This window comes from Semicossyphus pulcher, unplaced genomic scaffold (assembly GCF_022749685.1).
Source record: "Semicossyphus pulcher isolate SPU_LCO1_2020_fin unplaced genomic scaffold, fSemPul1.0.p SCAF_6, whole genome shotgun sequence".
Classification (NCBI taxonomy): Eukaryota; Metazoa; Chordata; class Actinopteri; order Labriformes; family Labridae; genus Semicossyphus; species Semicossyphus pulcher.
The window spans coordinates 30,874,906-30,901,248 of record NW_027211737.1 but is presented as its reverse complement, the minus strand read 5'-3'; the positions used below and the strand labels follow the sequence as shown (position 1 = coordinate 30,901,248).

Here is a 26,343-nt window from a genome sequence, read left to right as displayed (position 1 = left end):
TTCATTTTGGACACTCCTGCTCTCCAGTCATCAAAGGCATAGAGACATTGAGGCACTAAATATGTCCTGTGTCCTTTAAATATAAGGCTAAAGCTGGTTAGCTTAGCCTTGAGATTGGAAACTGCTAGTGTGGCTCAGCTCGGTAGCAATGAAACTTGCTTACTAGCCTCTCTATAGCACAGAAGCTAACTCCTAAAATCTAGCTTGTTTGACTTTTACAAATTCACGTTTTTACGGAGTGGTTATGTGCTGAACTATTTCTTGGCAGGAGCTGGATGCCAGGAAACTTGAGTGAGTCTGACTTTATTTAGCTTAAGCAGTATAAAATAGTCAGTTCAAATAGTAACCGCAGCATAAATTAGTTGCACATTAACTGAGTATATTCAGGAAGTTTTGGGCAATTTGATATTTGAAATAAACTTGTTTTGTGTAACAGCAACATTAGAGATATGGATTCTTTTTCAGGAGATAAAAACACAGTCAGTCAGAAAGAATGAGCCTGTTTATTAGCCCTCATGTTAATCATAATCATCATCCATCTGCCTCATCCTCGGCCACCGACAGTCTCGTGGCTCGGGTTCATACACAACTTCTATCTGTCAATAGAATCTAATAGAAAAATCTGCAGGTTACAGTTAGGACGTCTGTCCATTAGAAAAACAACAGAAACCATGAAACCAAAAAGCTCCCCGTCTCCCCTTCAGGACGAGGGGTCGGGACTAGGAAGATCTAAACCGGAGTGGACAGGTGATGTCCTGCCCAGTTCTGGATCTGGGATGTTGGGAGGCCTGTAGGTTACTGGTTTAGACCCAGTGACGGTTCTAGCCAGCACCGAGCCTTGAACTGGGGCAGGACACCAAGACAACGTCCACTCCTGTGTTTGTTTTAATAATTATTCGGGGAGTAAAACCCCCGTACTACAGCTCTCCTCGCCTCGGAGCCGCCACGCTAACCAGCTGCAGGACCGTTCAACACGCCTGTGACGATAACGCTCAGCTGTAATCACATGGTCCGATTACAGACGCGTTGAAAAATCACAAATCCCAACAACTTTTTAACGTGACGCGATCCAGACAGAGACAGAAAGACGAGGAGAAGAGATAGAGACAGTTAGCCTAGCAGTCTTGAGACTATATATAACACATACTCAGCTTCTCTTTGCAAATCGGTTAGACACAACATGTGAATTAAACAATCTCAATTTTAACAGGATAACAAAGTACATTTTTAACTGGAGAGCACCCGCCAGAGAGTGGAAATTTACACAAACCATATTATCTTATCGACAAACTGAATATTCATAACTGGATGAACAGATTTAAATAGACCCCTGTACAGGAGAACTCATTATTATCGTCGTCAGTATTATTATTATCGTCATCGTCACACATACAAGAAGCAGAACCACTGATTCAATATTCAACTCAACAGCCAGATCCCCCTCAACAAGACAAACCTCTCTGTGGTCCGACACACACCGTTCAGCTAACGCACAAAAATACACACCGGACATAACACGCAACGCGAGCAAACATACAGCGAAGGCTGGAATTACACTTCTGCAAAGATACACAAATGTCCCCGTTTAGCACAATGGGAAAATGTAAGCTAACTTCTTCAAAATCTAAATGTGTTAAACTAATTCACAGAGCTCAAGTCCTGTTTGATGAAAGAAAAAGCTAAAATAATATCTTGTTAAATTCTCAGGCGACAAATGTGCATGTTAGAGAACCGTAATCCAGCCTGAACGGACACACGACATACAGCTGAAGACACCCGCAAGCTAACTCACGCACACAAGTTTAGCTAATATAAAACATATTTACGTAATCCACAGTCTAGCTAACGAACAAACAAAATTAAGCTAACCCACATTCGGAAACATCGAGCTGTGACACGCATGCAGTTTTTCTAATGTGCATAGTCTTGCTAACTTGTTTACACTGCTAGCGCATGCTGTTAAGCTAACGAAACTCCTGCTAATGCTTCAGGCCATTAGAGGACTACTGGGGAGGATTTGAGAACGCTAACAACATGCTACCCCCTTTGCTAGCCATGTAGTTATACCAGAAACATGGATATTAAGCCTAATTTCAATGTTTTAGTAGCTTTTAATTGTAAAGGCAGCTCGTTAGCACACAGCTAACAGCTTTCTGTTAAAACTAGCAGGGTGGATTATATAATAGTTTAGATAGATTAATGCCATTGAAAGTTCTTTGGATCTATTTGGCTTTCTCTTCTCCTCAAAATGGGGAATTCCTATGCTAAGATGCTAACGGGAACGTTTTTTCACACTCACACTTATTTACTTCTAAACGATATGTCGTGAGTGCGGCACATGCAAAGCTAACTTAGCGCACATAGCTACACATCCAGCAGAGCCACACATTCAGCCCACACACAGCAGACGACTACCAAACAGTTCAGCCCCCACAATCATTCAACTAACAAAAACTAGTCACACGCATGTTCAGTAAAAGCCAAATTTCAATGCTAACACCTGCTCTGCTAACACAAAACACATATTGGTCAGACAACACATCTTGCAGTTAACCTGTACATTCAGCTAATAAAAGACAGCCAACAGAATCCAACACATTCACCCAGCTAACACACAGTTGAGGTAACACACATCTTTTTGCTAACACACGTTTAGCTAACTCGCGCATTTAGCCAACGCGCTCGTTTAAGCTAACACATTGCTTATAGAATCGATAACTTCATTGATCAGCTCCTAACACTTCTTCTACAAACAAATCGGCAAAGTAGAAATGCAGAACTAAGATACAACAACAATAATAAAGTTTCACTCTGTAAGAAAATAGTAAATTTCCCCCTTTTTGTAATCAAAGTCGAGGCGGGGAAACGTGGTGTCGGCTGGAGGTTAAATCCTGTGGAGGACACAAAGTGTTTGACCACAGAGAGATCTGGCTTTAGACAACGCAATATAAATCGGCATTTATTCATCATTACATCATAAAAACTAAAGAATCACTATAGAGATACAGGAATAAGAACTATCATCAAACCAAATGAAAACAATAAACGCGTCATTGCACCTCCAAGATGGCGACTTAACAGGTAAAATTAGATTGAGAACAAACAGACCCAGCGAGCACAAATTTAGTACAAAAAACAGTTTTGTCTCTGACGGTAAAACATTAAATTTCCATCTGACGCTATTAAAATATTTCTATGCCAAAAATAAAAAAAAAAAATAACTGAGAGTCAACACACACAATCTGACGCATGCTTTAAAACATTATCATAAACAAAATAATAATAATAATATCTGATTTTCTTACTCAAGACTGCTAAGCCTTATACCGTTTTCTTATTGGAAAATAAAACTAGACAAAATATAGATTATACTGGATTTTTTTGTTCAAAGCCACACTGATACATCTTTAAGTTCAAGTTTGATAAAAAACAAAAAAACAAAACAAAAAGAAAAACCAGGTCTACACTGTGGGGAGACCAGAGGCTAGTCCAAAAAAATCTGCCTGACAAAATATCGACTTTGTAAGGTTAAAAAACAGAAAGAAAAGAGTTCGTGATTTTTCAGTTAATCCTTAGTTTTCTCTACAAAAGGAAGGAGGAAGCGGCAGAGCGTTGCAAGGAAACCCCGATTCGGTTGCCTTCGATGACCATCCGAGGCCTTCACCGGTGAGGGAGGAGCCTCTAGTGATCCTAAAGAGACAGGAAATGACATCATTGTTCAGAGGTAAGTAGCAGTAGTAGGTTTAAATTCCTTCCTGATGGTTCCTGGAACATTTTGACGTTAGCTGTGTCCCAATTCACGGGCTGCAGCCTTCGAAGGAGGCGGTCCACGGAGGACGCGTCATTCGGAGCCTGCGTAGACGTTAAAGCCAACTGAAACTGAGATCTGGATTTTCTGTTCACTTCACCAGCTGTTCCTGCCCTTACCCTTGTGTCACCAAAACTAGTGGGCTAACTCGCTAGCATAACTAACGTTGAGTAAGTTTACCTATTATTTTAAAGATAATTTGTTTCAAGGCCCCTTTTGTTTTCTTAATGTGTAACGCAACTATTTGATGGAGCTGAAACCAAAAACGTTTACATTGAAAGTGTATTCCTCGGCTGAGTAACACCCCTCTCCCAGCTAAATTTAGCACGCTGGCGCAGCATTTCACCCGAGTCTGAATGCCGATTGTAACCTTTCCCATTAAACAAAAAAGGCGGGTGTCGGCGGGTTTTTTGACCAGTGGGAAAGCAGCTTAAAAGTCCGCCATCTTGTTTGATTTGGTGCGCAATGCATCTCAGGATACGTTGGGCTGAGAAGGATCCATCGGGTGCATCCTTCGCGGCCCGGGTACAGAAGGATCTATTTGTCGGCCGCATCTGGCCGACAGCCTTCGACGCACTTCTGTGACGCAATCGGCCCTCAAATATGGCCTTCGAAGGCTGCAGCCCTGGATTGGGACACAGCTGTAAACTACAAAATAAAACCTGTAAAAGAGCAAAAACAGGTGAGCTGGCAGGTTCCTGATCTACGGAAGCCCTAAGTGGACATGCATCCATACATTTAATGTACTCTCTTTTCCCGTGTCATTTTCAGTTTCAGTTTCTAACCGGAAATCACTGGTTATGACGGGAAAACTGACTAAATAAAATGTATGGATGCATGTCCGCTTAGGGCTTCCGTACTGATCGGCTTCCTGTGTGTTACCTGTATCTGGGCGGGGTTCCACAGGTAGGGCTGCTGTCTGTAGTATTCTGCTAACGCTGCAGTGTAGTCTGGCACCGAACTCTGCTGAGACGACTGACCTGCAGACACACAGGAGAACATGAGGACACATCCACAGCTCCGTTTTTACACTTCCTTTGTGATATTTTAAATGATTATATTTTTTGCTAAACTAAATACAAACGCATGATAAATAATTCTGTTTTGTTACTGGACAGACAGACAGACAAACAGACAGACAAACAGACAGACAGACAGACAGACAGACAGACAGACAGACGTCGTACTCTGTTTCTTGTAGTAGTCCTCCCAGGCCTTACTGTAGTCTGTCATCAAGCTCTGCGGCTGGCTCTGCTGACCTACAAATACACAAGCACAGACAGGAAGTCTGACTGTTCGTTCTGGACTCAGCTCCAACACTCAGAATGTAAAACAGGAAGTTCATTCAGACCCAAACCAATCCAACAACACATCTTCACATCAGCGTGGTGTAAAGTCAGAACATGTGCTGAGTATTTCATCACTTTTGGGGGCCTGGAAGGACGACTACTCCCCACTCGGAAAGAGATTCCTGGGAGGAGCACACTGATCTCTACCTGCCTGAGAATCTGATATGAACACCTGTGTGTCTCTGCTCTGTGTGTGCGTACTGGCCTAGCTTCTTATAGTACTGCTTTAGAGTCCGTCTGTGCTGTCTGAGCCCCACACACACACACACACACACACACACACACACACACACACACACACACACACACACACACACACACACACACACACACACACACACACACACAAAGAATCCTAACTGCTGGCCTCAAAACTAAGTGTGTGTCTACGTGTGTGTGTGTGTGTGTGTGTGTGTGTGAAGAACACTCTCTACACTGTAATCTGGTTTGTACCGAGACAAGACGAGATAACTGTGTCCCTGTCTGTCTGATGAGGCTCAATCTGGATCAATACCTGCTGTGTGTGTGTGTGTGTGTGTGTGTGTGTGTGTTACCAGGGTCTTGTTGTCCAGGGTTCTGCCAGCTGGTCTGGTAGGTGTTTCCCCAAACTCCAGTCAGGAAGGTCTGACCGCTGCCACAGCTACACACACAAAAAACAAACCACACACACATTGGGACGGGGTCGGCTGCAGCGTTATCCTTCTGTTTTCTGAGCTGCATCTTGTACACAAAGCAAGGCAGGACCACCAGCATCACGGACTGTTTAACTTTACAAACATGGTCTCAAAATCTACAAATTAACCGGGTGCTGAACTGAACAGAAGAAAGGAGGAGTCCCATGTTGTGTGGGACTCCAAAGCTTTGCCTTCCAGCTTCCTCTGAACAACGACAGCCGCATTTCTGCTGACGCCGCACCGATCCATCTGTCCGTCATTTCATTAGCAATGAGAAATAGTTATTCACATCTGACATCCTCCAATCGACAGAAGCGACGGATCTTACTGCAGCCGTCTCTCACTGCAAGACGTGGCCTGAACCTGAGAGATAACTGTGATGGAAAACAGAAGACGGGCGTGTTTCTTACTTCTGGTGTGTAGCAGGGCCCTGGGTGAAGGGACTGAAGCCAAATCCTCCGTTACTCATGATACCTGAACCCTGAAGAGGAGAGGAGAGAAGTTTCAACACCTTAACTGCCATCACACATCATCCTATTATAGGTATAATAAGTAGTAAATCATCACTTCTGGGCCTCTATACATGTGTGTTGGTGAGTGTGTGTGCAGACCCTTGTGAGACCCACTCTCTGAGCCAATCACAGCGTACAGGTGAGTGCTTCAAATGAGCAACTGGGCCCCATTCAGAGTTTGCCTTCTTTCTGTTGGACAGGTAGGTGCCTCAAACTGCGTAGGACAAGCTAACCGGCAGATATCAAGCTAGCGTAAAGGTACCCGTGATGCTGTCGGTGTTAGCTCGGCGGGGTGGGCGTGTTCTCGCACAAGAGAGTGAGAGTGAGCTTCTGGTGACGAAGAGCCCAGGAGGAGGGGCCCAGTTTGAATGTGTTCTGAGTCCTACTTATTATACGTTTAATGTCAACTACAGCTCGGTAAAATGACCAGCTCGACCTAAAGATGTTGGAATTTAATTTAGACCTGGGTGTGTTTATTTTAGTATAAAAGGCTCTTAAATTGAATGAATCTCGAGTGGAGTTTGGTGATAACGTTTTTATAAGTTGTGTATTTAAACTTGATAATAAGATGTGTCGAGCTCTTCTTCTTCTGTGGTGTTTCAGTCTGCGTACCCCGATCTTGTCGTCTATGAGCTGGCGGGCCAGATCCATCTGCTGCGCGGTGCCTCTGATGGTGAAGACCCGGGTGTTGGGGTCGGTGGAGGGGGGAGGGTTTCTCTGCAGCTCCACGTGAGCTCCAGACTGCTGGTTAATACTCTTAATGGTTTCTCCACCTGCAGACAGACAGACACACAGATCGTGTTTGAGTGAAAATGTGAGCTCTCCCTCCTTCTGCGTGAGACTGACTATTAAAGCAACCTGTTTAACATTCTCCCTGCCTGAAAAATCTGAAAAATGAGATGTTCTCATCCTTTTCTTAGACTATAACGTGTTCCACTGCACATGGATGCATTCCCTGAGTCCCAAAAGACCCAAAATGCCGCCACTAAAGAGCATGAACCTAAATGATCAAGTGTTGAATGTTAACAGAGTCAGAGTCAGCAGCCGAGAGACGTCTCAGTGATGCAGCTTTAAACTGATGTGTCGACTGAGAGCTCGTCCTGTCTGCTGAGTTCAACATGCCCTGCAGACACTGAAGTGACCTCTGACCCTCAGACACACAGCAGGTCATCCGAATCCTTTGATTCATTTCACCTGATGGATGCAGTGTTTGATATTTGTGGACTTCTATATATTACAGTCAGTCCCTCTGGTGTTTTGCAGCTTTTTTCTGCGATTGACTTATCCTCAGCTTTTTGAGCCTCAGAGTAACTTGTGATGTTTTTGTTGAGCAGAAAGTCTTAAGTTCATATTCTTATTTCTATTCATTCATTAACCCTCTATTTTTCTGTGCAATATGAAGCCACTTTCACCAGTTGTTGGACCAGAGAGTCTTTATTCAGTCCTCCTCCTGCAGGTCAGCAGAATATCCTGAGGTCATTAACTCTTTGTTACCCAAATGAGGCGACCGTTAATGGAGCTTTTATGAGGCGAAAAGAAGGAGCGAATAAATCTCTGAATAAATCTCCATATTGTTCAGACTGTGTTTTTATTCAAATGTGTTGAATTTTAACACGTTGGATTTCAATATCTTATTTTCCGCAGCGTTGGAACATTATGTGTGTGAGGTTATGAAAGTGTAGCAAATATATGATAAGCTTCTGTTTAAATTCAGACCTGATGAACAGGTAGTCTCAGTTTCATGGTCAGTCAGCTGGGATATACTTAATATTCATTTACAATATTAAAGTCTTATATTAATATAGACAGACTCTTAATATTGTCACTTAACCCATCCATCCATCATCTATACCGCCTGTTCAGGGTTGTGGGGGGGCTGGAGCATATCCCCAGCTGATCACCTGTCAATCACAGGGCTGACACACAGAGACAGACAACCTCTCACGCTCACATTCACACCTATGAGTCACCAATGAACCCAACGAGCATGTCTTTGGACTGTGGGAGGAAGCCAGAGGACCCGGAGGGAACCCACACATGCACGGGGAGAACATGCAGACTCCACACAGAAAGGCCCGCTACATCCTGAACCGGGATTCGAACCAGGAACCTTCTAGCTGTGAGGCGACAGCGCTAACCACTGCCCATCGTCGCTTCACCTTATTATATAATATTCTGGTGTTTTCTGAATGTAGAAGGCGTCACTGAATCACTGTTTGACTGTAAGCAGTAATAACTGTATGTTTGTAACCCCCCGGGCCAGTAGATCAAACTTTTAACTGGTGTGCCAGTAGGCTCCACAAGCCCACAATGTAAACAGTATAGTCGCCCTCCCGAGACTCACAGCCCCGATAGACGGGACTGATTACCTACCACTGTCACACGTTGCACTCTAGCCGCTGCACTCGCGACAGAGCAGCTGTCATTCTAGAACACGCTAATGGACGTTAGCAAGCTACCGCGGACTAGTCAAATGTTTTTAAAACCCCTACTCCTGGTCAAATGCCAGAATGAGGGGAAAACAAGAGGAAAAGATAGTGACGGGTGGTCTGGTTTCAGTATAAACCACGACATGGATTTTGCAATACTGTCATTTCAGGGATGAACACACAGGTTTTAGTTTTCGTACACACACGAGGGAGATTTACTCCCCCGCTGCGGGATGATCGAGGCAGACGGGCAGTAACGCGAGGTGGCTATAAGTGTGTGCATTCCCGTTATCAGCGGCACCTCGTCGGTGACGGTGCACGTCAACGCTGTGGCTACATAAACGGACCGTTCACGGAGCGGACGTGCCGCACAGCGTGAGGTCGTGTGTGTGCTGACATAAAGTAGGAGACGGTAAGCTTTCCTTTCCAAAATTACTGTATTAATAAACCTCTTTATTGTGATGTGATCATTTTATTTTCTGAGTTTATAATTGTTCCACAGTTGAACACATATTCAGTAATAAGAACACTTAGATAAGGAGAAACTAAGTTTGACGTTAAAATACCTAAATAACAAATTATTTCAGGGCCAGTGAATCTGGAAAGTTCCTGTCCCTGAGTGCCCGTGGAAAACTGTTCTGCCTTTAGTTTATTTACTCTGTAAAGTTTCTTTTAATTTCTATTACTTTTTTTTTTCTGAGCTGTTTTTTGTGCTGCTATAACCCCCGAGTCTCTCCTCTGTGGATCAATAAATGATTGTGATTATATCTTTAATAACTTTCTTTGTTGAGCAGTTTAACTTCTTATTGTCTAAATTATAAGCTGTCAAACGTTCAAAGGTTAGCTGCTAATAAAGTCATTCAAATATATTTAAACATCTGACGTCTTAAGAACATTTTTGAGCTGAAGCTGTCGTCAAATTAAAAACCACTTTGTCTCGTGTCACCGTGGAACTGCAGGTTTTTACGTGTGTGTGTGTGTGTGTGTGTGTGTGTGTGTGTAGACAGTGGGACATTCATCAGAGTTGTCCAATAGAAAGCCCTGACAAACAATAGACCACCAGACGCACACACAGACCATATGGTGTCTAAACATCGGGTACTTGACATTTCTTTTTTCTGTTGCTTTTATTTTGGAAAGCTGCTGCTCGACCCTCTTGACCCACACACATACACACACACACACACCCACTCTCACACACACACACCCACTCTCACACACACACCCACTCTCACACACACACACACACTCACACACACACACACACACACACACACACACACACACACACACACACACACACACACACACACACACACACACACACACACACACACACACACGCTGCTGAATGGTAGATGTCTTTAAATAGAGAGTGAAAGGCGCTGATGGAGCTCTAATCCTGAATCTTTTACTTGTTTGTTTTGTCTTCAATCCCCAAATGAGGCTTCAGACAACAGAAAGGATTAAAATAAAGTACAAATTAAAACATCCTCAGTTGTATCTTTTGTTTGTACAAATCTGCATTAATCAATAAAAAGAAACTGATTGTATCTCAGCTGCACAGAAACAACAACAAGCGTCAGACAAACAAAAACAAACAGTTGTCGGGAGGAAAAATATGTTTTAAATTCATTCTGCTTTCTGAGATCACAACAGGCTGATTGTATTAGATAAAGTGTAGCTGACATATTGCTGATCTTTCCTTTACAGCACTCTTCTACTCTTCTTTAATACCCTCTATTGCTTCTCTGTGTTCACTTTTATTTAAAGTCGAGCTGAAACATTTCCAGAGTATCTAGCTTCCGTATCGTGACGTATTTCCGAGTGAAACAGGACGTGCAGGCGGGACATATCATTAGAGGGATATGATTTGCTCGTTGAGAAGTGGGCGTAGACAGACGTTCTCCACAGCGCAGTAGCTAGCTAACTGACCGAGCGTTCTTGGTGCTCTGAGGCTAAATGTTGCAGATTGATTGGTTGAAATTGTTTGGTGCTAACTTACGTAAGCACGCGTGAAATTTAGTTTTACCGGAAGAAAAAATGATCAGATTTTGATATAAGAATACGAAGAAATGGATTTTCTGTATTTCTTTTGCCTATATTGTCACATAGATGCACAATATTACCGGGGATGTGATCTAAAGGATTTAAATGACATTTTTCATTTCACCTCGACTTTAAGGTACTTTACTGCGTTTCTTAAATGCTGAGATTCTCTGCTGTGACCCCGTCTCGCATAACACTCCTGTCCTCTAACACATTCACTGACATTTAGGAAAACTCAGTTACCTCAGCAGACCCGGGTTAAACTTATTTCTCTGTTTCACTGCTTTATTTACCGGCGCTCGCTCTCTTCACTTTCTGTCTCGCTCGACAACAGCTGCTCTCTCTCTTTTGCTCAGCTTTGGGTTGAAAATCTGACTGTAGATTTGTTGTTTTTTTTGAAAGCTTCAGAGCCTTTCAGTGCTATTAAACGTAAAAATAACAGATTGCATCATTTTAAAACACGTGGGATCGAAAAGTATCGAAGTATTGAACATTTTGACAACCCTAGTGAGGACAGCGAGCGGCGTTGCAAGTCGGACAGACACAGATTCCTTCTCCTACCTTTGCCGATGACCAGGCCACACTTATCAGCGGGGATGGTGTAGGTCACTTCCTGTAGCGGACCGGGAGAGCCCATAGTCCAATCACCACGACCTCTGACCCTCCCACCCCGCAGGGCCGAGCCGAAACCATCACGCTCCTACGAAAATAAACACAAACGCAATGAAGAAAGAGTCCAGTGTGTACTACGCCCTCTCTGTGAAGGTGTGTGTGTCTGTGTGTTACCTGTGCGGTCTGGATGAGCTCATTGATGAGGTGGACAGCGTGCTGGCAGCGGTCTGGCTGACCCATCACCATTGCAACACGCTCTGGACTGATGCCATCATCTGTACAACACAGAGAGGTCAAAGGTCAAAAGGTGGGCAGACATTCTGTAATCTGGATCATCCTGGCACAAATACACTGATTGAATCTGGATGTAATCACCGTTAACATGCAGCACCTCCTTTATATGTTTTAAACCTTGTGTAAACAAACGTTGACTTTGATTGTTTGTCACACAGACCTGCTGTGACCTGAATTATACCGGCGTCAGTCTCGTAACCCAGAGGCTGTTTAGTCTGACGGCTGACACGTTTTCCATCAGCCAGCAGTGGTTGGTCTGCCAGAGAGGGTAGGCGGAGCTAAGCGGCTGCTTTTACGGTCTGTTCACAAGTGTTGCTTGTAAACAGTGATCTACTATGGCTGAACAAACAAAGAAAAGATGGATGACTACAGATACAACTTCAACAAGAAGTGAAAATCCAAAGAAAAAGAAACAAACTCGACGCTCAGATGAAGCAAACAGTCTGAAGTGTCCTCCCGCAATTGCCGGTTATCAGCCGGGCGCCCAAGAGAACGAAACTGAAATCTTGGAGACTGTGAGTTTAAGTTTGCTGAAATAACAACATCATGATGCAGATTAGTAACAAGTCAAAATGAAAGTCTGTAAGGTCTGTGCTCAAGAGGAGAAGAAAACGGAAGTCGGGAAATCTAAACGCTGAACGGCTTTCGTGACACAGCGTCAAGTCAAGTCGTATTTTTGACCTAGAACGGGTTGTTAGCTGTTAGCATGCAGATATCTGTTAATGAGATTAATCAGAAGCTAAATTGTTGTCAGATAGCGGCTGATGGGAGTCGGGATGTCATCACGGCGCATTACGTTCTGCTTTTTGCTCTCCACACGGACTGTTTTTCCTGCAAACATCGCAGCCTGCCGATACGTGATTGGTCAATATTACTCGGACTACAAGTGTACAACAAACAGAAACACTTCCCGTACCAAAAATTCACGCCCCTTCCTACAGATTCCACATTTTTTTGTAAATAGAGATTATACCGATGCAAACTCACGATACTTAAACTGGATTACAATGACATATTGCAGAGACGAGAAAAAGCAGTATAATCTGGATTTCCATTGTCACATGGAAACTTTATGACACCGTCGTGAACAGATCCATTTGATCTAAATCAGTTTAAAATGTCGATGCACAAGTTCACCCACACTTTAAAACTAGATTATCCAGGTGAAAACACGACTGTCTATACAGAATCAGGAATACTGCATTTATCCACAGGGGGAAATGCAGGTGTTGCAGTTGCTCTTATACAGAAAGAAGCTTAAAGAAATACGGGAAATATAAATAGATGTAAGAAATATGTTAAATATATTATTTCTCAAATAATAGAGAAATAAGGAATAAAATAAGAAATGTAAGTAATAAGAACTAAACGTGTATCCAATATAGGAGATACATAAAATATGTGCATACAGTGTAAAACATGACCGTAGTGCAATAAGATACTGGTGTAAATCTGAGGTTTAGACTTGAGTCTGAAAACGACCCTTTCCTGGTTCATCCTGGGGTAAACAGGCTGGTTTAAACTGGATTATACTCACGTAAACAGACCTGTTGAACAGTATTTATGTGTTTCAAACAGACGAGCGTAATCTGGACTCAGAGTTGGGAACAGACCTGCTTTAAACTGGATTCGGACTCCGGCATCATTCTGGATCTTCTTGATCATTTCTCCATTCCTGCCGATCACGATGCCAACAGCGAACCGGGGAACTGGAACCTGCAGAGGGACAGACTAGACATGAATGTATCTTTTAAAAAGTGATTTCATGGACACTCGTTAAAGCTGGCTGCTGAAATGCAAAAGGTGTGTGTTTGTTTGCGTGTAACTTACATCCAGGCTGGTTCCTCCCAGGCGGGCGCTGAAGTCGTTGCGCCCTGACCTGAAGTCTCCATCCTTCTCCCGGATCACCTCCAACACCAACTCTCTGGCTGCCTGCAGGGGGAGAAGAGAAGAGACAGAGGTCAGGTGTGGTAAGAGCGTTGTGAGCTTGTACAGTGACATGCATACCAAAGCCGGGAACTGTCAGTGGTGGTGTGTTCTGCTGCCCTATTGTAAAGGTGTTTTTACCTGCACTTTGTACGGGTCTCCAGAGATGCGGAGAGGTTTGTCGGCTCCTGTTGGCATCGGTCCGTCCTGGATCATCATCATCTTCACCCCAGCTCGCTCCTGACACACACACACACCAACCGTCAGAGTATGCACCGACAGAGGTAGGAGCACTTCTATCTCTGCTTGAACAGTATCAGTCACTCTACCTGCAGCTGTTTGATGGTGTCCCCTCCTCGGCCGATCACCAGCCCCACCTTGCTGGCCGGGATCAGCATCTCCTGCACTGAGGCACCACCTTCACTGTCGCCGTGAAAACCAGGACCGTTTCTACAGCGATCCACAATCTGGACCAGCAGTCTCTTCGCCTGCCTGCAAACACACACACACACACACACACACACACAGAGGACGTGAGCAGAAGGAGGAGGTGAGAATCATCAGAGAGGGGGATGGTGGATGTTTGAAACTCACTCGATGCTCTCTGGAGTTCCTGTCAGGGAACATGGCCGCTCCATCAGACCTCCGCTGTCTGCAAACACAGGAATACACGAGAGTGATTAAATTCAGCACACGAGTTTTAACAGTTTATAAGCAGCAAGTCGACATCAACGACGGCAGGTCGATCGGGTGTTTCTGTAAGGTGTGTAAACATGTAACACGAATATTTGTACCCGAGAGAAAAAGAAGAAGAAGAAAGAAAGAATTTGAGAAAAAGAAAAGGAGTCATTTGGCTGAACTAGAGGTGTTCCTTTATCAATAACAGTGTCTGTATCAGCCTCTAAACCTCTAAAACTTCAGCATCAGGGAGTACACCCGCCCCTCGTAAAATGAAGAGGTTTCAGACGAGGAGTGCGATGCTCGTGGAGTGTGTCCTGTTACTCAACGCTAACAAAATGCAGGCAATCAGTGTTTTCCCATCAATTGTGTGTATATTTCTGAGGCCTGAAGAGAGACATGAAATAATAGGAGAAGAGAGTGGGGGTTACATGCAGCAAAAGGGCCGGGGGGGGGGGGGGTCGCTGCATCAACGACTGTAGCCTCTGTTTTTGGGGCGTCTGCTATACCTACTGAGCTAATAATAAGCATATTTCTAAGTGCCCTCGTGTTGAAGGGGTACTCAGTATCAGCTACACTCAATTCTAGTTCATAGAATCTGTATCAGAAAGTGTCTTACAAACAAAGCAAAAGTGTCCTTATGCATCTCTATTACAAATTAACATCCACAAATGAGAAGCAACACAAGAGACAACATGGACGACTTTGAACTAGAAGTATGAAAACAGTCTCACCAGCAGCGATCTGGATCTTGCAGCCCGACTCCAACTGGATCCTGGTGATCTGTTCACCTCCTCTACCAATAACTGAAGGAGGAGGAGGAGGAGGAGGAGGAGAAAGGAGAAATTCTGCTGGTTATTTTCTTGTCAATGTCATTGATAAACATTTTAATATCACTAAATCAAATCTACGTCAGGGGAAAGAGGGTTGTAAGTCAGGTGTAAGTGAGAAAAGGGGCTTAAGTGAAATGTTTTAGAATGAGTTAACGGTTCTAGTTTAGATTAAGGATCAAGGTCTGTGTAGGTTCAAGGTTCTGGTTCAGGGAGAAGGTTCTCGATCAGGATAAAAATAGTTCTGGCTCAAGTTTGGTCATATGCAGGGTTTTAGGACAGCTTGGAGATTTTGGCTCAGCGGATCAGGCTGTTTAAGGATCTTTAGAGATCCTACTTTAGGGGATGATTGTAACTCAGGTGAAAGGGTTCTATCGTAGGATCAGGTTTAAGATCAGTTGTAAAGCTTCGCTGTCAAGTAGACGGTTCTAACTAAGTTAGAATGAACAGTTCCAGGTCAGGTGACATGGCTTTGAGTAAGGCAAAAGGTGTGAGGTCTGAAGAAAGGGTTCTTCAATAGATTAAAGGTTCTAGGTAAGGTGGAGTTCTAACTCTGATGAAAAGGCACTAGCTCAGGTGGAAGTTAGCTGGAGGGTTCCAGCTCAGGTGAATATGAACACTTCAGGTAAGACCAAGTTCTAAACCAAACACTATTGATAAAGCGGGTGATTCTAGTTCAGTTAGAAGGGTCTAGATCTTGTTAAAAGGTTCCAAGCATAAAAACTATTTGACAATTTTCCAGGTCAAAGGGAAGGTTCTACTTATGCTTTAAATGCTTCAAAACAGCTCGTGGTTTCGCCCATTCCACATTCCTACAACACCCAGCGTGCATTGCGCCCCTCCCTCTGAAAGGAGCGGCCCAGCGAGAGCCTGGAGTGAAATACTACTGTTTTCCAGTTTAGGACATTGATCGCTGCAGGCAATGGGTCAGAGTGGAACAGAATCCAAAATATGACAAGAATATACCGGTGGATCGTCCTGACGATTTTGAACGAGACACGACGAGGCGGGCGTCCTAGATTGAGGAAGTGTAGTTTAGCGAGCTCCCTGGCCTCCGCCAGATGACGCATTTCACGTAGTCTGGTGGAGGTTTTTCAGGGCCCATTGAAGAAGCGGATAGCGTCCCCCAAAGGCAGAGAGCCGAATTACATTTTTTTTCCTAATTTTTAATGGCAGCAGCTCCCCGTAATAGCCTGATAGGACTGAGGTTGAAAATCGGTAAAGTGGCTCTTCGAAGGTGTTTGATCGAGTGGTGTTAAAGTGGAACATTTCTGGGTCAGGTGAAACGGGTCTGGATTTTAAAAAATGGAGATTATGGAAAAACACGATAAACAGAATCACACTAGGACATAGCTTTGATTGGACAAAGGAGCCTTTAGACAGCTAACCAGCAGGAGGGACTGAGAGGTCGAAGGTCGTACTTACTGAAGCCCACCATTCTGTCGGGGACCTTGTAATCCTCTGTGATTACCCTGCTGCAACACACACACAAACACACATTAACATCCCGCAACCCACAACCGAAGTGAGAGTGTGTATGTGTCAATAAGTAATTATGTTTATGATTATAACTGTAGGAGGAGAGATCTATAAACACTTATCTACTGTTAGACCCCGACCCCCACAGAATGATGTGTATTTGCAAACAAGACTCTGATGCTGAACACGTCATTATCTGCGCTGCCCGGCTCTGTGTGTGTGTGTGATTAATCAATATGAACTGCTGGTCGTACCTTTGATGCCCCATGGCTGCTAGCTGGTTACCTACTGAGAGAAAGAGGCAGAGATTAGACAGTATGCACTTTTTGCTCCTGTATAAATGATCTGAGGGAGCTGGTGACTAAAACTAGTCGTATTTCTGCAACACAAAAGATGGATCAGTACACGGTTCTGATAACAACACGAGAAATGCAAGTACGATTTAAGAGTGGCAATTTTGTTTTTTATTAGTTTTATGTGTTTTTTATTTTGTCAACAGATCCAATAAAAACACCAAAACCAACAACATATGACATCGTACACCTTTAACTTCCTGTGTGCGTCTCTCGTCTCCATTTTCATTTCTAAAAAGGCTCCGAAATTTACAAAAACAGCTGGTCACTGTACTTCTTGGCTCGGGTTAAAGGTTAGGGTTAGGGTCAAGATAAATTACGCAACATTCTGATCAAATGAGAAGTAGTTCGAGCTCAGGTCGATTGAGTAGGTAGGGTTTAAAGGTTCTACAAAATTCAGATCAGATTCAGATCAGGCTAAAGGTTCTCGACCGGGTAAAAGCTCGCAGATCCGGCTTACTAGATAGATATGGATAGATTACTTAGTGATAGGGTAGAGGGTTCTAGCTAAGGTAAAAGGCTCTAGGTAAAGCAGGAGGGTCAATCAGAGATGAAAAGGTTCTGGGTGAGGTGAAAATGTTCTACATAAGGCGGACGGTTATAGCTCGGTTTAAAGGTTATTGATAGGGTATTAGGTTCTAGCTCAAACAAACGGTTCAAGGTCAAGTGGACGGCTCCATCAGAAATAGAAAGATTAGTCAGGCATTCAGGTTCTATGTCAAAAGGGAGAGTACAATTAGCAGGTTCTAGATAAGGTGAAAGGTTCTAGTTAGGTTTGCTTTAGGTCTGGTGGAAAGTTCCAGTAATTTGTAGGCTAGAGGGCTTGTCCATGTTGTCTCTTGTGTTGCTTCTCATTTGTGGATGTTAATTTGTAATAGAGATGCATAAGGACACTTTTGCTTTGTTTGTAAGGCTAAATCAGGTCGAAGGTTCTAGGTCAAGTGGAAGGGTGAAGCGGAAGTTAAAAGGTTCTTGCTCAGCTAAAATGATTTACAGTAGGTTCTAGATTAGGTGAGGGGTTCTAGTTTGGGTCAAAGTTCTAATACAGCTAAAAGGATAGTGGTAGGATAGAAGGTTCTAGCTAAGATAAAAGGTTCTAGGGAAAGTAGAAGAGTCAAGGGTTCTGGGTCGGGTGAAAATGTTCCACTTAAGGTAGATGGTTAAAGCTCAGGTTAAAGGTTATTGGTATGGTAGTAAATTCTAGCTCAGATAGAAAGTTCTAAGTCAACTGGAAGGATCAGTCAAAGGTTAAAAGATTAGTCAGGCATATAGGTTCTAGGTCATAAGGGATAGTTCAGTTAGCAGGTTCTGGATAAGGTGGAAGGTTCTAGTCCATATCAAAGTTTTATGGTGGGGTGTGTGTTCTTGCTCAGGTCAAAGTTTCTGGGTCTGGAGGGGTGTCCCTGGTCAGGGAAAAAGAATCTAACTTAAGAAAAAAGGTTCTAGGTAGGCTGCTCAGTTTGCTTATGGTTAGGTATAAAGTTCTAGGTTCAATGTCACGATGTTTGTGTAAATTCATTTTCCAATGCAGTCTTGTTGGCTGTCAAATAGTATTTATCATCTGGCCATCCTCACCTCCGTCCTCTCCTGGTCGTTTCTGGCCTGGGTAGTACAGCGAGGGCTCGACACTTCCTGAGGAGCTGTTGAGGTGGGACATGGCTTCTCCGCCCATCTTTCCCACCATCTGAAAGACATACATAAACACAGAAACAGCTTTAATACCTGGATATGACAACAGACTTCATTCCTGGATGGATAAGGCATGCTAATATCACACTCATGTTCCAAATCAGAACAGATAAAGTCTAGAGCTAGCTGAGTGTTAATACCAATGAGCCTAAGGTCAAGTGTTCAATGAGCAATTCGTCCCTGGAAAAAGACACTGTCAGTCAAAGCTGGTGTTCTCTGCAATCGATAGAAGCAAAAATATTTAAAATTGACGCCATAGCATGGCATTAGCTCCCCGTAATAGCATGAAGGGACTGAGGTTGAAAATCAGCGAACTGGCCCATTAAGTACAGACTAAAACTTCCTCTATTTAGTCACCTGACTCTTGTCTCAGACTCTTGAATCAGAATCAGAAATACTTTATTAATCGGGGGGGGGGAATTTGGGAGTACCAGGAAAGTACTGCTTATGGCATTACAATGTTTTATACTGCAATATGAGTCTGAAACCAACAGGTAGGAGCATTCAGTGTTTTTAAACAGGAATCATCCATGAAAACCTGAAATTATAGTAAATAACAAAACGAACAAACAGGATAGAAAACAGTTAGTCCTGCCAAACTGAAACCAAAGAGAATTCTCAAACATGTGGGTTCTGTTCATACTGTCGGGATGAATGTCAAATGTGTTGATGTTCAAGCAGAGCTTGTGATAAGTCTGAATCAGCTGTAGCTGCCATCAGAGTTTATCCCTCTTCAGTCCCTAACCAGGAAGCTTCCTAATAAGGTTATTTGTTTGGCTGAAGACACACTGTGTTCCTCTGCTGAGTCGTACTAGAGTCTATGCTGCACTATACTCCTTTTTTTTTTACTGCGCACTACCACCATTACTTTAGTGCGCTCTACCAAGCTTCTTTTTAATGATCTGCTTTTCTTTACAGCGCTCTACCACATTTCTTTGCTACCGAGTTTCTTTGCTGCGCTCTGCTATGTTTGTTTGCTGGACTCTACTGAGTTTCTTTGCTGCACTTTATCGAGTTTCTTTGCTGCACTCTACTATGTTTCTTTGCTGCACTTTACCGAGTTTCTTTGCTGCACTCTGCTATGTTTCTTTGCTGCACTTTACCGAGTTTCTTTGCTGCACTCTGCTATGTTTCTTTGCTGCACTTTACTGAGTTTCTTTGCTGCGCTCTGCTATGTTTGTTTGCTGGACTCTACTGAGTTTCTTTGCTGCACTTTACCGAGTTTCTTTGCTGCACTCTACTATGTTTCTTTGCTGCACTCTGCTATGTTTCTTTGCTGCACTCTGCTATGTTTCTTTGCTGCACTTTACCGAGTTTCTTTGCTGCACTCTGCTATGTTTGTTTGCTGCGCTTTAGCAAATTTCTTTGCTGCGCTTTTCTATGTTTCTTTGCTGCGCTTTACCGAGTTTCTTTGCTGCACTCTATTGAGTTTATTTGCTGCACTTTACCGAGTTTCTTTGCCGAACTCTACTGAGTTTCTTTGCTACTTGTCTTTACAGCACTCTACTGAGTTTCTTTGCTGGAATCCAATGCATGTATTTGCAGCACTCTACTGTGTGTTTTCCCCCGATTGGGGGTAAAATCCTTGATTAGAACAGTGCTAATGATATAATGTATGTAGAGTTATGTTGTGCTATATAGATTAGATTGAATAGTTAGATGGGATTGTTACAGATTTTTAATTAAAAAAGAACACAGTTAAGGGGATTGCTGCTGTAGGGACCCACAGCATAGAGGTTTAGATTTATAGTTGAGAGAGATCTTACCTGTTGGTAAGACAGCTGTGGGAGTTTTGGTTTACACCCCTCTTATGGGCAGAACAATTAATGTGACGATCTGTTTTTTTTAGGGTGATTTTACTCTAAAAGGCCAGTTATCAGCTCCAGCTTTAGCAGAACCTCGTCCTGTTGTTTTCAGTCATCTGTCTATTCAGCAGAGTCAACAGCACTACAGCTCATTCACATGTGTTAGCTTATAGCTACTAGCCCCACACAGGCTGACACACTCCCAACCACACACACAAATTTAACCTTGAGCGTCTTAATGAGCAGCAGAAAGACCTGTGGAGGAATCTTCTGCTCTCAACAAACACATCAAACATTCACACAGGACAACCTGCTCTGTAAATCACTCCTCGACTGTTCACACCTGTTTACTCTGCAGCCTCACTCTGACGACATGACTCAGATCATTGTTTACACAATCGTGCTGATACAAAGGGGTTCACTATGTTAAAATGCTTCTTTATCATGTTTGAATTCACAGGGGGAACCTTTGCATCAAAACAAGAGCTCACATTTCTAAATAAAGACATATTATATTTCAAAAAGGTTGTAATTTCAACTCAAGTTAACAGACACTAGGGGCTGGAACAATTTGTCGATTAGATGACTGGTCAACTGGCAGAAAAATAATATTAACTTTTACAAAGAAAACAGGGCGGAAGTGGGTGAATCATGTCAAAGTGCAAAGGCCCATAAACGCTCTAAAAGTAAAGCAAACGCTAACATGTTTCAGGAGGCAGAAGTTATCTCATTGGTCAACACTACTCCTTGCACTACTGGTCGGGGAATTATGTCACAGTTGTTGCACAAAAGAATCAGAGAGCAGAGCAGACATTTCATGAGCACTCAGAAGCAGCCTCCACTATTAACCCTGCAGACAAAAGCACATAAATTACTTTGCAAAGACTGCAAATGTGAACAACCCTCTTCAAAATACAGAAAGTTCAATACAATAAAGCTTTCAAGGCAAAAAAAATTACAATTCACTGTCGCACACGACAAGCTCTTACAAATAAAAGGAGGCTAAAGAGGCTAAAGATATTCCTCTGCAACACAAGGGGCTAATGCTACGCTACACAATGCTTATCAGCTCTGCTCTTTTTCAGGGGAAAGCAAATTCGTGGCCAAGACTGCCGGGATAAAGTGCTTTATATTTACTCAAATAAAGTTATGTTGCATCTTAAGCTGTTTTTACTGATAAAGAAGATTAGCAAAACTGTCGGCCGTTTTTTTTCTGTTTTTTCCCCTGCAAACCTTTTAACATAGAAAACTGACAGGTGCAAATCTAACACCAGATATCTGGATTCCTGATTTACTGGGACGCAGCTTAAAGGGTCATTCTGGTATTTTAAACCTCGGAAATATTTTTACATATTTTGGGGTCTAAATGACAAATAGCTGCAGAATATTCAAGGAAACGCTCGAGCCTTATCTGACATCCCCGAGACAAGCTATAATGGCTACAAAATAATCTTTCAGGCAAATACATCTGATTAAAGTACTTCCACTAAAAGTGTTCCAGTTGTTATTCTGACTGTCTGACAACATTACAGAAATTATCTCTACAGAGATAGAACTTTTTATCAAAGGGTAAGTTGCCTTTTTTATACTAGAAACAGCCGTTACATGTCTATCTTTAAAGCCACCAGACTCCATTGACATAAACAATAATTTTACCTTGCAGAACATGAGAGTTGCAGGTTTACCGCTGTGTCCATTGGTTAGTGAGTTTGTTCTAATGGTTAACGTTGGTGTTTTAAATACTTAGTTTAGATGCAACAACATTTTTGTCTAACACATTAAACCAAAAAAGCTAATAAGCAACACCAGTGTTCTGCAAAGTAAAATCAGTGTTTTTGTCAATGGAGTCTGGTGGCTCTGAATGGAATGATGAAACCTGTGTCTAAGAAAAAGAAACACATTTACAAAAGGGTCTATTCTCTGTCTGGATCCTTTCAGTAATGTTGTCAAACAGTTACACACTAACAATCTGAGGCTGTCAGTGGAAAAAAGAACGTTTAGCTGACGTGCTCTGATAAGGTTCCCTGAAGGATAACATTACAGCCATTTTGCTGCTGCCGACTGAAACAATCTGCTGGAGCAGGTCAAAAAAGACTTTGCACTTATTAGTCATTTAGACCCCAAAATATAAAACAAACAGGCCCCATATGTAAATTTGAAAGAGTTCCCCTTTAAGGTTGCCGGTACAACCTGTACCTTTCCTACTGTGATGAGTCAAAATGTCCGCTGGCATAAAGCACTGTTTGTAACTGTTTCAGTTTAAATGCTGATAACAAACACGCACAGAACACTGTTTTAAAATGATATACATCACACAAACTGTCTGCTATACTAGCCGTAAAGGGCTAACATGTAGCTATGGCTAGCTTCACTAGCATAGCTTTCACTAATCTATCAGCTTTCATCTTTAATCTTCATCTTACCAGGAGAGCTTCACTTAGATTGGGCTAAATGTTATTTTTCAGGGGAGCTCTGTCATAGAACGGCAGTAGTAAGACATTTATATGCTGCAAAATCCAAAATATTGCAAAAAATGTGATTTTAAATTGAATTATTACACATAAATCATTAATTTCTGAGTAAGTCTTTTTGTCACTGAACTATAACAGACACTAATCATCTGGACCGCTGCACAGAAGGGCTGGGCGATATGGCCAAAATCCTACATCACGATACAGGATTTTTCATATCTCGATAACGATATCACGATATACATCATGTTTTCTGGTAGTTTAACAAATAATTAGTCTATATGAAATAACCACATGTTGAAGCCTATTTTTGGATAATCGTGTGTGAATTAAATACTCGACAAAGAAAAAGTACGGAGTTTCTGTTTTTGCTTGAGCTGAGCCTGAGTCCTTTTCTGCACGTTAATGTCAATGTTAACAAACAGCGCCTCCCTCATTGGTTGGCTCTAGGTTCACTCCCATGTACAACGATTAGAACGTAAAGCGTCGTCCAACTGATGCAAAAATCGCCGTAAAGCAGTTCAACTGCTGGTTTCGTGACATCACGATAGAGACGATATAGAAAAACACTCACGATAGACATTTTCATGTTGTTTTAACTTTATATATTGTCATATTGCCCAGCCCTACTGCACAGAAGTACTTGGCGGATGAATACGCTGCAGTTTAACAAGAAATAGTTCCAGAATCTAACTCCCCTTAAAACATGTGATTAACGGATCTTACTGCTCGGCGTACTCTTACAGATAAACCTGATATTAGCTCAAACCGGTACCTTTTAAATTACGTCATATTAGCACCAGTCTGCTTGTCATTAGATGTGAATTTTCTCGGCAGTCTCAACACTGGATTAATGATCGTATCGAATAAAAATTTGTCTTATAATTAGATGATTTCTTCATGAAATTTGAGGTCAGAGTTTGAGCTGTCTAGTGAGCCGACTTCCCAACATGGCTGCAGTTGTCACCTGCAGTGAGCTTGATCTGTATATTCAGCATGAAGTATTAAAATTGCATCCCTTGTGTCAAAGTTAAAGTCTTGTTAAGCATACACAAAAACTGAGTGAAATAAACATTCAGAATTATTATTAAAAAAATGGTTCGTTTTGCTGTTTAGGCCATTTCTCAAGATGGTGGAGGCGTGGCTGATCACATTTTGATTGACATCTGCCTGGCTCACCTGCCCAGCAATGCATGTGACAAGGAAGCAGACGCCCTGCCATCTGAAAATCTCATTTCAATTTGGACTGAATAGTGAGTTAGAAAATGCTTTGATATCTTTATCATAGTTCAAAGTTAGCATACACACGCACCATTAGCTAAGGACCCTGATTTTCTCTCAAAGTTATAAGTGCTAGCTAAAAGATAACTCTGTGGGATTAGCAAGTGCTATATTATTATGAAGCTAAACTCCCTACACTCATTAACAGCCAGACTAAACTCAAACAGCCAAAATAGACAACCACTGTGGACACTCAACATCTATAGCCGTCAATGATGACTGGCGGACAATGCTAACGCTGCGTGTAATTAGTAGAAAACATGCTGTCTAACAATTGAACCACAAGTAATTCAAACCCATTAACAGGAAAGTTTACAGAAACTTAAGACAATATTTTTAACTTGAATTGGAACTCATTTCTACGTAAACTTGACCGTAAATTAGACAGTAAAAAGGCAATGGTGGATTTGGGTTTCCACTGGCTTTAACATCACATGTTGGAGCTGCTCTGGACTAAAACTGAGCTGTAACAGACAGAAGTTAAGTCTGACTTTGGTTTGTGACTTAACTTAATGTAAAATACTAATACCGTCTTACACTGTCTGCCCAGTTTCAGAGATGTTTTTGAACTTTGCACAAGGCCAGGCTAGCTGTTTCCCCCTGCTTCCAGTCTGTATGCTAAGCTATGCTAACCACATCCTGCCACAAGGTCTTTCCTACACTGACAGGCACGAGTTTAACATTTGAACCTTGCTACCACCGAAACATCACCTTGCATAACGCCTTATTTCTGATTACCTATACAAGCACATGTTGCTGTTGGATGATATTAAACGCCGCATTTCTACCGTTTACCTCACAATCTTGGTATGGAAAGATAAAATAAGTGCAGCAGTGATAAGTTTCGAGGGGTGTAAAGTGCTGTGTCATAGTAGTATAAACCTCTCTATTGAGTTTAGGTGTCTGATAAACCTTTAAATGCACATATGTCACTCAAACTGGACAGCCTGAGTCTTTTTTTTATGCTTCACCCTGCGTTATTTTAACACAGGGAGGTCATTAGCCTGAAAGCTACTAAGACTATTTCCTAAAATGTTGAAATTATATTGACTAAAACAAACAAACATTCATATTAAGCAGACTTTGTTGAAATGAGAAGTGTAAACTAGTTTCTGAGCATGGCCTATCAGACACAAACTGCAGGGCTGTAGAAATATTTGAGTTTGAATTAACTTCCACTGAGGTCACTGAGAGACAGACACACCTGCATGTACAAAACTTCACCTGAAAGATAGAAGTTTGTCAGACACAACCTGCACACACAAAAACACCCTGCTGGTTCCCACTGAAACACACAGAGGTAGATAAATGTCCTGTCTGTGTGTCTGACTACCTGTCTGTCTCTGTATAGGAGCCAGACACACCTCCACTCGGCTGTATATGGCTCTGAGGCTGTTGCATAACGCCAGCCTAGTTTCTAACCAACTTACAGTAAACAGCAGCCTATAAGGGGAGGGGAGGGGGGGTCCAACTCTCATAATAACTGCTGGAAAGCGGATGAGGCTTTAACACAGTATGAACACCCTTATTTCACTGCTCTCCCCCCGACCCGTTTAGGACAGATTGTAGGTCATTAAAGCAAAGTAAAAAGTGTTGAGTTGTGTTCCTCCTCCGTGGTTTTTGACCGTGTTTCTGTCTCGCAGCCCAACAGGTTGTCTGCCTCAGTGACACGTGTGGCCAAACTTCTGTCCTGCTCCCCCCCGGTCCCATTGCGCTCCCCTCTGGGTGACAGTTCCACAAACTCCCCCTAAACTAACTCCCGGACCGTGTCAGCTCGGATAAAGTGTGCAAAACCGGCCACAAGTCCAACTCCGAACTGCTTTCTGAGCTAGTTAGCATGCTAGTGTGTGTCCGTGTGAGTGTGTGTGTGAGAGTGTGTTGACGGAGCGCATAAGTTAGGATAGCAGCAGCACAACACGGGCGAATTCGAATAAAAGTGCTTTTGCTCGATGTAAACGACCCGGTTCGGCCCCGAACAGATGTGTGCTGAGCCCCAGTAGAGTTGTTACCTGCCGGGCCCTCTGTAAAACATCGGCTAGGCCGTCTGACTTCAGCCCCGGCTGGTTCATCGAGGCCTGTCCCTGCACCAGCTCCGCCATCATAG

At 42.7% G+C, this 26,343-nt stretch overlaps 1 protein-coding gene across 5 annotated transcripts; it reads right to left on the bottom strand.

Annotated features, from left to right (window-relative positions):
- Positions 1-484: 484 nt before the first annotated feature.
- LOC138610490 (far upstream element-binding protein 3-like) lies at positions 485-26,341 on the bottom strand. 5 transcript variants are annotated; one of them, XM_069683252.1, is made up of 18 exons: positions 26,249-26,341; positions 18,569-18,677; positions 16,895-16,928; positions 16,587-16,636; positions 15,066-15,137; positions 14,248-14,305; positions 13,983-14,145; positions 13,795-13,893; positions 13,558-13,659; positions 13,341-13,458; positions 11,608-11,708; positions 11,383-11,521; positions 6,956-7,116; positions 6,242-6,312; positions 5,712-5,797; positions 4,996-5,067; positions 4,691-4,788; positions 485-3,690 (listed from the first exon to the last, which is right to left on the bottom strand). In XM_069683252.1, the coding sequence occupies exons 1-18, from the start codon at positions 26,339-26,341 to the stop codon at positions 3,682-3,684; spliced, it is 1,635 nt and encodes a 544-aa protein (XP_069539353.1). In that variant the 3' UTR covers positions 485-3,681. The 5 variants fall into 5 exon arrangements, with proteins under 5 accessions (XP_069539353.1, XP_069539354.1, XP_069539355.1 ...); XM_069683253.1 differs by having other exon boundaries at positions 13,341-13,443; XM_069683254.1 differs by having other exon boundaries at positions 13,341-13,443; positions 16,587-16,633.
- Between the last annotated feature and the right edge of the window lie 2 nt (positions 26,342-26,343).

What these genes read in the sequence shown, in the direction of transcription:
- LOC138610490 (XM_069683252.1), bottom strand. Translation starts at nt 26,341, where the DNA reads ATGATGGCGGAGCTGGTGCAGGGACAGGCCTCGATGAACCAGCCGGGG. An exon ending in TGGGAGGAACCAGCCTGGAT is followed by an intron (nt 13,459 to 13,557) that starts GTAAGTTACACG and finishes ATTCATGTCTAG; the next exon opens with TCTGTCCCTCTGCAGGTTCC. An exon ending in CCGAATCCAGTTTAAAGCAG is followed by an intron (nt 11,709 to 13,340) that starts GTCTGTTCCCAA and finishes TGTGTTGTACAG; the next exon opens with ATGATGGCATCAGTCCAGAG.